Here is a 10,982-nt window from a genome sequence, read left to right as displayed (position 1 = left end):
AGAGCTCTATATTCATGCATAGCAAAATAACCACGTGGCAGTCAGTGCCGATGCGTCTAAACAATGCATCTGATTCTCAAGTCCCCAATCTTATTTTCATTTTGCATTTTAAAGAAAGTGGCATAATATATAAATGGTTTAAATTTTTTAAATAAGATTTCAATTATTGGTAGAGTATACTTCAGAGAGGCTAGCTAAATGTGTAAATGGAAGAAAATACACTGAAGAATAAAGATAAATCACCCGGTGACATTACATATTTAAGTAAGTTGAAAAGGTAACTCATTTTACCAATATTGTTATTTACACAGAACTTTAAAATCATTTACACATTATATATGATAAAGTACATATAAAATTTAAGCAAATTATTTTATTATAGAGAAAGACATTTAAACATTTTCACCCACAATAAAAGCAACACTTATCTTTGTTATTATTATTTTTTGAGATGGAATCTTGCTCTGTTGCCCAGGCTGGAGTGCAGTGGTACTTTCTCGGCTCACTGCAACCTCTGCCTCCTAGGTTCAAACAATTCTCCTGCCTTAGCCTTACACGTAGCTGGGATTACAGGTGCCTGCCACCAAGATTGGCTAATTTTTGTATTTTTACTAGAGATAGGGTTTCACCATGTTGGCCAGGCTGGTCTTGAACTCCTGACTTCAAGTGATCCGCCCTCCTCGGCCTCCCAAAATTCTAGGATTACAGGCGTGAGCCACTGCACCTGGCCCAAAAGTAGCTCTTATTTTAAGTAAGTAAGTGTTCAGGAACAGGCAGGCCCGTGATTTATTCTGCCAAACCCAAAGTTTGGAATAATGAATCTTTGGGATGGCTCATGTGAGGCACTTCACTTACTGGTGAATTAGGAGATAGCTACCTAATCCTCCCAGAAATTTTACATCATAATCCTTTCTATTCCCTGCACAACAACAACAAATAGAATAAAATTTTGAGAAATAGTGAATACTTATTGAGAGAAATATTGAGAGACATATTATGAGAAAAATCCATATGGTCTGGAGAAAAGGGACTAGCAAAAGTACTGTAATATATGTTGCAAAACAAAATTCCAAGTTAAAGACACTCCCTGCAATGCCACAGGCCCCACTCTATCTTACCCTCCCTTTGCTAAAACCTTCAACATGGTTAACTGGATAATATTCCCCCTGGAAACATATTTCTGATTTTATAGCAGAAGTTGATGGGAAATAAATTCACTTTGTAGAAAATTGCTTTACAAGCAAATGTGCTAGAATATATTTATAAAGTGAAGGATATAAGCACTACTTCACTTACATGAAATAAGCAAATTTTTGCTTCTTTTTAAGTCTGAAGGGCAGATGGTGTGTGAACAGAACATGTATGTACTTGAGTAGCATGATTCTAGGTATTGATATATGCAATAAAAGAGATCAAAGCTTGCCAAGTAATTACTAAGTACTCCTTCTTTGCATTACACAAACATCAAAATATGTGCTACCTCAACAGCATCACTGCACTGACTGTGCATTTACTAATTTAAAGTATATGTCTCGATTTCTCAGGAGCTCTTGATGAGTTCCTTGTTCCTTTATCTTTCCATTGTGCAGAACCACTATCAAATCTGCGTTCTGAATTGCAGAAAGTCTGTGAGTGACCACTAGGCATGTCCTTCCCGTCTTGGCTTTATCAAGGGCATGCTGAACCACCTGGAAAAGAGAAAGACCTGTGATCACCAGTTTAAGTTAGATGTTAGTAACCTTACCTAAGTCAAATCAATTAAGGTAATCTAATAACATTCTTTGCTTTATTTGCTTGTCCCCAAAGGAACTGCCCTACTTGTAAAATATTCACCCTACTCAATAGAAATCTAGAAAGATTAACTACAGCTGGGCACGGTGGCTCACGCCTGTAATCCCAGCACTTTGGGAGGCCAAGGCAGGCAGATAACCTGAGGTCAGGAGTTCGAGACCAGCCTGATCAACATGGAGAAATCCCATCTCTACCAAAAATACAACATTAGCCAGGTGTGATGGTGGGCACCTGTAATCCCAGCTACTCGGGAGGCTGAGGCAGGAGAATTGCTTGAGCCTGGGAGGTGGAGGTTGCTGTGAGCCAAGAGTGTGCTATTGCACTCCAGCCTAGGTGACATGAGTGAAACTCCATATCCAAAAAAAAAAAAAAAAAAAAAAAAAAAAAAGAAAGATTAATTACAGATACATTATGTAAGACTTTCAGCTGGAAAAGCATTTGTGAGAATGAATAAAAATGAAATAGTTGTTTATATGTTAGTGGTTCTAAACTTACAGTGAGGAAGTAGTATTTCTAAGTACAATTATAGTAGTATTTCTACTACAATTTCTTTGTGTAGTTCTAATACTACCCAAATTTCTACTATTATTTCTTTGAGTAGTTCTAAACTCAAAATCAGAAAGGAGTATTTCTAAGCAGTATACCTAAGTAGAATTGTCTAATTTATTTCCCTAATTTTCTCTCATATATTTTGTTTTATTTTTGGTAGGATTTAGCTGTAGAACTATCCTGTTAGCATAGGATTTCAGCCAAGAGTGAGGTTATGATGCTATATAGAGAAAGTGGGAGTGGAGGGTGAAAACCCATATTTGTTGAATGTATAAAATGTTCCCAATATGGACATCTCATTTAAATTCTTTCAATAACCTCATAAAATGAGAGTATTTTTATTTTTCTGATAACTGAACTGAGGTTAGGCCAAGGTCATACTGCTAGTAACTGATGAAGTGAGGATTACAGCCCAGATATGTCTGATCCCAAAAGTTAGTCGTTGTTTATTTTTCATAACACACTGTCACTTTGGGAATCAAGAATAATAATCATCTACAAGTAGCAATCATGGGTGGATTAACTGCCTGGGCTCTTAGGTCAGACACCCTCCATTAGAATTTAGAGAAGTTGGCCGGGCGCGGTGGCTCAAGCCTGTAATCCCTGCACTTTGGGAGGCCGAGACGGGCGGATCACGAGGTCAGGAGATCCAGACCATCCTGGCTAACATGGTGAAACCCCGTCTCTACTAAAAAATACAAAAAAACTAGCCGGGCGCGGTGGCGGGCGCCTGTAGTCCCGGCTACTCGGGAGGCTGGGGCAGGAGAATGGTGTAAACGCGGGAGGCGGAGCTTGCAGTGAGCTGAGATCTGGCCACTGCACTCCAGCCTGGGCGACAGAGCGAGACTCCGTCTAAAAAAAAAAAAAAAAAAAAAAAAATTTAGAGAAGTTACTTAATCTTTCTAAGACTTAGTGTGCTAATCTGTAAAATGGGCATGCTAATACAAGAAGCTCATTTGTCATGTTGTTGTGAAGACTGACATAATAGCATGTAATGCATACTCTATAAATGTTAATGATTATCATTCATTTAACCAATGTTCATTTACTAAATAAGTGCCTACATGTGCAAGAAACTCCTAGGGGATAAAGGACATAGCAAAATCAAACAGCCGGAGAAGCTTGCTGTGCAAGTATATTCTCATGTGTCCCTTTGCCTCCTTGTTTCCTGCTCAAACTAGGCTGAGTCTGTCGAAGGTAGAATAACTCTCAGGCTCTGATACTGCAGTGTAGATTACTCTTTTACCCATACAAATTACCTTATTAGTTTGTTTGGCATCACTGGAATAATAATAAAATTGAAAAGTTATTTTTCTTGGGCTCTTTCCTTGAATGAAAAAACATTTCAAAAATTGGTCCACTTTTGATAATGAGACAAATTTGAGTGAGAAAACCTTTCTGGAACATGAGATTCCCTCTGTCTCAACTCTCTGCCACCTCCCCACCACCTACTGACCTTTCTGTAAAGGCCCAAAGCCTTACTGGGAACTGGTGACCTTAGAACTACAATTTTTTCCAGGCCTTTGTTTTTCCAAACTTACCTTGGTTTCTTCCATGTTATTGGATGCTTATATTTGGTATTATATTCTGAGATTAAAGAAAATGATGTTACCTTCTCACTCTCATTATCGAGGGCTGAAGTGGCCTCATCCAACAATAAAATTTTGGGTTTCTGGAGAAGAGCCCTTGCAATAGCTAGTCTTTGTTTCTGGCCGCCAGAAAGCTGTGTTCCTTTCAGTCCAACTTGTGTGTTGTATTTCTATTGTAGGAGGATGCAATTAAGAAAGCAAGTCTTGGTTATTTAAATTAGCATGGCAACTGTGGGCGAGAACCATCTAAATATTTCAAATTTTACTACTCTTGAAAATTTGTGTCCCAACAAATGTTGAAATCTATTCTTGGGCTTTGTTGCAAATAAATGCTAAAGCCGCAGTAAACACTACCATCTCATTTACATATCCAATCTGATCACAGACAGCAGACCTCTGCCATTATGCTTCCACAAAGAAATTTTTCAAATTAAAGCATAAGAAAAAAATTATCAGCAAGAAACAAGTTCATAGTAAACACAAATACTTTTCCATTAAGTTATATTACCTACTATTTTCAGGTTAAAATGATTCACAGTAGTAAAACAACAGGAAATTATGAGGTTTCATCACTGTGGCTCTTGCTAAGCCTCTGTGGGCACCTCGTTACAGATGCTGGGATGGGAGTCTCAGTGGTACATGCATCTTTCTGGGAATGAGTTAGGTTGGCATCTTTTTTGTTTTTTGAGACAGAGTCTTGCTCTGTCACCCAGTCTAGAGTGCAGTGGCGCAGTCTCGGCTCACTACAACCTCCACCTCCTGGGTTCAAGCAATTCTCTGCCTCAGCCTCCCAAGTAGTTGGGATTACAGGCGCCCACCACCACACCTGGCTAATTTTTGTATTTTTAGTAGAGACGGGGTTTCACCTTGTTGGCCAGGCTGGTCTTGAACTCCTGATCTCGTGATCCACCTGCCTTGGCCTTCCAAAGTGTTGAGATTACAGGCGTGAGCCACCACGCCCAGCCAGGTTGGCATCTTGAAACAGTCTATTCACCTTTTCAGGCCACTACGTAGTAATGGTGACATTTAGCACTTCACAGTGTTTCATAGTTCCACTACTTACTAATAACCCAATTTCTCCAGTGTTTCCCTTCATGGAAGGGTAAAGAAAATTTCACACAAATCTTGAAACCATCATGGTCCTCTGAATCACAATTGGTCAGTACAGTTGGGGTAAGCAGGTTCTTGCCTGCTTTTTAGATTGTCCCATTGACTTTGCTTCCTTTCAAGGCTTCACATTGCTTTCTAGTGGGCCTTGGCACTTTTGTAAGAAACATAAATCCTTGGTACCTAGACAAGAATGTGTAGATGGATTAGCTCCATTGAGAAAGCTGGTCCAAGGGTAGAGCGGGAAAGAGTAATCTGTAGCAGCATTTCACATGCAGCATGTGATTCCTAGCTGTTCATTTTGTGTTGGTAACCTAGAGAAGCTTGAGGGAATTGCCTTTCTCTCCACATCTGACTGCATCAGGAAGTGCATTTTGGACAGAGTGGGTGTCTTGAACCTGTAGTATAACCTTATAACAAAATGTGTCTACATCATCTCAAAGCTTACTTTTCAATGTAACATGCATAGGTGCATGTTTTATAGCAAACAACAGGTGTCTGAATTACTAAAGCCCAGTAAAAATATCTTCTCTGAAGTGAATGCTCTACAAAGAACACAGACTTTCACTGTTTTCTCTGTGATTTATCTGGGACTACTAGCAGGGCTTGGGCCCCTTCCTCCCAAAATGCATTTTGTTAAATTTGGAACCACAGGTAAAACTGTGTCTGCTATTCATTTCCAAACGCTGCAAAGCTCATATTTAAATGAGGGGATTCAATTTTTTTTTTTTTAATTGTACTTTAAGTTCTAGGGTACATGTGCACAACGTGCAGGTTTGTTACATATGTATACCTGTGCCATGTTGGTGTGCTGCACCCACCAACTCGTCAGCACCCATCAACTTGTCATTTAAATCTTAAACTAAACATTGGGAAGGGAGGTGGGAATGATAATGAGCTCGTAGCCCTTTCTGCAGCCTCGCTTAAACTGTACGTGAATTCTTCTAGGGCAGCTGAAGAAGATTCAAAACTACTTTAGGAATCACTTTGCAGTTTTTGGCCTTCTCTGGATTGTAGGAGAGTGTAAGTTTAAAGAACATATTGGATGAAAACTAAATTCAGATGTTTTGCCCACTGTTAAGCAGAACAGATTACAAATGTAGATATACACATTGTCTCAATAGCTACCTAAAAACATTTGCATATATTTAAACTGAAGGTTTTTTATTTTTTTTATTTTTATTTTTTTTAAACAAAGAACCACAGAGTTTCTCTTTAGCCAAAAATCTGAATCCATTTTCTGGCAATCACTGGGATGGTGAGTGCCCCAAAATCACCTCTTTTATGAGAAACTCAAGGGGTAATGGCTCCTTAATATGAGCCTGGAGCTAAAAGTCAGTTGCGTCCTAGGGGAACACCAGAGTCAATCCTAAAGCAACTGCATTCTGGAGAATCCCTGCAGGCACTGGGTTGGATTTGCAGGGTGGTTCCAGAGGTCAAAGTCCTACTTAAGGATGTGGCTTGACTGGGAGCTGCCACTGGGTGATATTGTGAAGATTAAGAGAGAATCATACCTGGTGTGTGTCTCAGAGGATCCCTGAAATCAAGGTGGTGTTGCTTCCACTTCTCTCCTATGCCCCAGGCCTGTATTTCCAAATGCCTGTGGGATATTTCTATGAGATATGTGGTAGATGCATTATATTACTCTCAGCATGTTCTAAGTTGACTGCTTGCTCTGCACCCTTCTGGTTTGAGCTGTTACACAGATCCACACTTCCTTACCGAAACCCTTAGAGTTATATATATTTAATAATTCTGATTTTTTTTCAACCTTAGAAGAAAAAATTCTACATATTATACATATGCGATATATTAACTATATTTAATAGATAATATATTATTTAACACCCCCAGAAGGATCTGGGGAAGCAACTGGTAATCAAATACATGAATTTTGTGCAGATGTATTTGATTATTTATTCTAAGTGGGATAAATATAAATAAAGGACTATATTATATCCTCACATCGTTTTGCCACCAAGTGAATTTTCATCAGCGCAGTTCTTGGTTCCCAGAAGGGCTGGGGAATGAGTGGCTGGCTTCCTCTCTTCCTTTTTCCCAGCCAACTGAGCATAAGAGGGCAGCCTTGTTCTATCCAGGGTACTAACTGAAGCCATTTAGTAATATGTAGTTTTTCTAGGAATTATCTGATTTGATTTTTTTAAACAATTTTATTTTGGTATCAGGTTTCCTTATGGTTCTACATGTTTTGGGGGGAACAAAGACATGAAGGTAAATTAAAGTTAAAATTTAAAATACTGAAAAATAAGCTACTCTTTTAAAAAAAAAGTTAAAGGAAATAACATCTTAGTTTTCAAAGCCTGTTGTAAAAAGTTTGCACAATGGATCTTTGCAGCATGTAGTTTTGAGTAAATGTGAGAACTGGTACAATAAAAAGAATAGAAGACAATAAACAATTTAAGAATAAAAGTTAGGCCAGGTGTGGTGGCTTATGCCTGTAATTCCAGAACTTTGGGAGGCCGAGGTGGGTGAAATTGCTTGAACCCAGGAGCCTGAGTCCAGCCTAAGCAACATGATGAAACCCCATCTCTACAAAAAATACAAAAATTGGCCAGGCGTGGTGGCATGTGCCTGTGATCCCAGGGAGACTCAGGTGAGCCTGGGAGGTCGAGGCTGCAGTGAACCAAGAACACATCACTGCACTCCAGCCTGGGTGACAGAGTGAGACCTTGTCTCAAAGCAAACAGAAGAATAAAAGTTAAATAGTACAAATATCAATTGGGCAGCATTTCACAATACATAAAACAAATTATCGAGATTACGCAGATAATAATCTGACCACAAATTAACAATGCAGTGTCATGGTTAAAAAGGAAGTTGCCACTGAAAGACATTCACAGTGTCACTGTATTTATTAAAAAAAAATACAGTGAATTGAATATTGAATATTGAATATTGAATCCTTCCAATATATTTAGTACTGCAAACTCTTACCAGAGTAAGGGAAATTGCATTAATGGTCTGTTTCTAGATGTAGGCACCATGTAGTATAGAGAGGAGCTGGTGAGGGAAGGAGTATAAAACAGAGTATGGTGACTACTGGCCTCCACCAAAGAACAGGGCTCTAGATTATTAGTTGTTTGATCTATTGGTTGTTAAACTTAACTATCTCCCTTCAAAGTGAGATAGAAACTTAGTTTATAAAAATCACATATAAAAATTTGCCTCTACATGAAAGTATCTCTTTTTATTTTATTTATTTTGTGTGTGTTTGCATGTATGTGTGTGTGTGTTGCAAACACTCAGATATTATAAACACTTGAAGTTATAATTATCCCTCTCTGTGCATTGTTTTTGGATTTGTATCAATGCTTGCACTACCTAAGGCTTCTCTACAGTTAGCCAAGATTTTTGACTTTTCTGAGACTTTGTGCCAATTGTCACAGCCAATATAGACATCAAGGTGATAAAAATGGCAGGCAAGGATCTTATACTCTAGTGTGGAGGGGAAACACTAAACAAATAACTAAGTACTCAGGGTAATTTTCAGACTGTGATACATGCTCTGAAGACAAAGTGATAGGGGATAGGACTGGTGGGGACTTTTAAAAATAGGATGTTTAGGGAAAGCCTCTGCAAAGGTAACATTTGAAAGGGCTTGAGAGTTAAGCCACTTCTTCCTGGGCACAGTGGCTCACGCCTGTAATCCCAGCACTTTGGGAGGCCGAGGCTGGTGGATCACGTGAGGTTGGGAGTTCGAGACCAGCCTGTCCAACATGGAGAAACCCCATCTCTACTAAAAACACAAAAAATTAGCCAGGCGTGGTGACACATGCCTGTAATCCCAGCTACTTGGAAGGCTGAGGCAGGAGAATCGCTTGAACCTGGGAGGTGGAGCCGAGTGAGCCTAGATTGCGCCATGGAACTCTAGCCTGGGCAACAAGAGTGAAACTCCGTCAAAAAAAAAAAAAGAAAAGAAAGAAAGAAAGTTAAGGCATTACTATGCCAAAAGTCAACCTAAGGGAGGTCTAGGCTGGAGCAACAGCAAATGTAAATGTCCTAAGGTGGGGAGCAAGTTGGCGTGTTCATGAGACAGGAGAGACCAGCTCGCTGCAGCAAAGTGACTGTGTGGTGAGGTTGTTGCTGGGGAAACAGTGGGGCCAGATCACAGAGGCTTCAGCAGCCGCTGCCCATGGGGTATCTGGGCTTTATTCTGAGTGCACAGGGGAGCCATGAGGCAGTCGTAAGGATTAGGATCTAATTGGTTTTTAAAAGATCCCTCTGATTGCTGTGAGGAAGAAAAATGATAGAGGAACAAGACTGGAAGGCGGATGCAGAGGCTGCTGCAGTGGTGGGGCAGGTCATAGTGTGGACCAGCCACAGCGTAGATGGACAGAAGGCAAATAACAAAATGTGAAAATTAATCCAGTGAATATTAACACATTTTGGTCTTGGGAAAATAGTCACACAAAAATCTCAAACTTGGTTTTTCACATCTGACTTCATGTTTTACATCTAACTTTAGATTCTGGCAATAAATAAATTGTATAATCCAAGGAACACATAAAAACAACTGCGTAGGCCCAATAGCTTCTTAGGCTTACTTGGCAGCTTTGTAATTCAAGCTTTCAGAAATTTTCTTACCTCAGGGAGACCTTCAATAAAAGAATGGATATTTGCTGCATTTGCTGCTTCTTTGATCTCATCTAATGGCACCACACGGCTGTTGTCACCATAGGCAATGTTCTCAGCGATGCTGCAGTTGAAGAGCACAGGCTCTTGAGATACGATTGCTATTTGGGAACGGAGCCACTGTACATTCAATTCTTTTGCGTCCACGCCATCAAACAGCTGCCAAAAGCAGAATGGAGAATGGTGTGTGAAGATCACACAACTGTATCATGTTACAGTTCACTGTATTCAAACACACACAAATCATAACAAGAAGGATAGGAATTCAAGCTATTTCAAAGTATAAGGTTACCCAAGGAAGGCTCATAAATCATATGTTGTATAGAAGCAAACAGCATATAACTCACTACTGCCCCCTCCACTGTAACAGGACCTGACTTTCAGAAAACCCTGTGAAAAGTATGTGGAGATGATAGAGTACTCCACATGTAAAGCTGTGTCATTTTGCACACAGCCATGTTTATTCACATAAATAGATAACAACACTCAACTCATATTTGATGAGCATGCTCACTACGTGAGGGGGACTCTTCCAGTACCAGGCAAATAGTGGTCAATAAGAGAAAGCTCTTTCCCTTTTGTAGCTTATATTTTAGCAGAGAAGGATGCAATAAACACATGAACAAATGACTCAATAAACTCAGGAGAGGAAAGTACCTCTCCTGGTAACAGGGTAGAGTGACTGAGGCAGTGGGGAGGGTATGGAGAGGCATGAGAAGGGGGTTGTCCAAGAAGGCCTTAAGGAAAGGATGTTCAGACTAAGACCTGAACAGTGAGAAGGAGCCTGCAAAGGGGACATTCTGGGCAGGGCAATAGCTAAAAAAAAGGTTCATAGGTGTGTTTAAAAAACATGAGGAGACTTTGGGAGGCTGAGGTGGGCAGATCACTTGAGCCTGGGAGTTGAAGACCAGCCTGGTTAACATGGCGAAACCCCGTTTCTACAAAAAAATACAAAAATTAACTGGGCATGGTGGTGCACGCCATATATCTCAGCTACTACTCAGGAGGCTGAGGCATGAGAATCACATGAAGTCTAGAAGCGGGGGTTGTAGTGAGCTGAGATGGTGCCACTGCACTCCATCCTGGGCCACAGAGCGAGACTCTGTCTCAAAAAAACAAAACAAAACAAGAAACGCACAAAAAAACCCCCCCAAAAAACAGGAAAAGCACAGTGCATGATGAGGCGGGGAGTGATAACAGAGGAGCTTGGAGTGGGAGGCAGGGGCCAGGGCATCAACGACCTGATTGATGGCATAGACTCTGGTATATTCTAACTGTGGAAGGTTCAGAGGA

At 40.1% G+C, this 10,982-nt stretch overlaps 1 protein-coding gene across 1 annotated transcript in view; it reads right to left on the bottom strand.

Annotated features, from left to right (window-relative positions):
• Window positions 1-1,441: 1,441 nt before the first annotated feature.
• ABCB5 (ATP binding cassette subfamily B member 5) overlaps window positions 1,442-10,982 on the bottom strand; it is a 126,864-nt gene continuing 117,323 nt past the window's right edge. The window contains exons 25-27 of the mRNA XM_050785400.1: window positions 9,642-9,848; window positions 3,953-4,099; window positions 1,442-1,688 (exon numbers count right to left, since the gene is read on the bottom strand). Of these exons, the coding sequence (XP_050641357.1) occupies window positions 1,491-1,688; window positions 3,953-4,099; window positions 9,642-9,848 (552 nt within the window). The 3' untranslated portion in view covers window positions 1,442-1,490. The remainder of the gene's footprint in view (window positions 1,689-3,952; window positions 4,100-9,641; window positions 9,849-10,982) is intronic.

This window comes from Macaca thibetana, chromosome 3 (genome assembly GCF_024542745.1).
Source record: "Macaca thibetana thibetana isolate TM-01 chromosome 3, ASM2454274v1, whole genome shotgun sequence".
NCBI lineage: Eukaryota > Metazoa > Chordata > Mammalia > Primates > Cercopithecidae > Macaca > Macaca thibetana.
The sequence above is the reverse complement of the archived record's forward strand: the minus strand, read 5'-3'. Positions and strand labels throughout refer to the sequence as shown.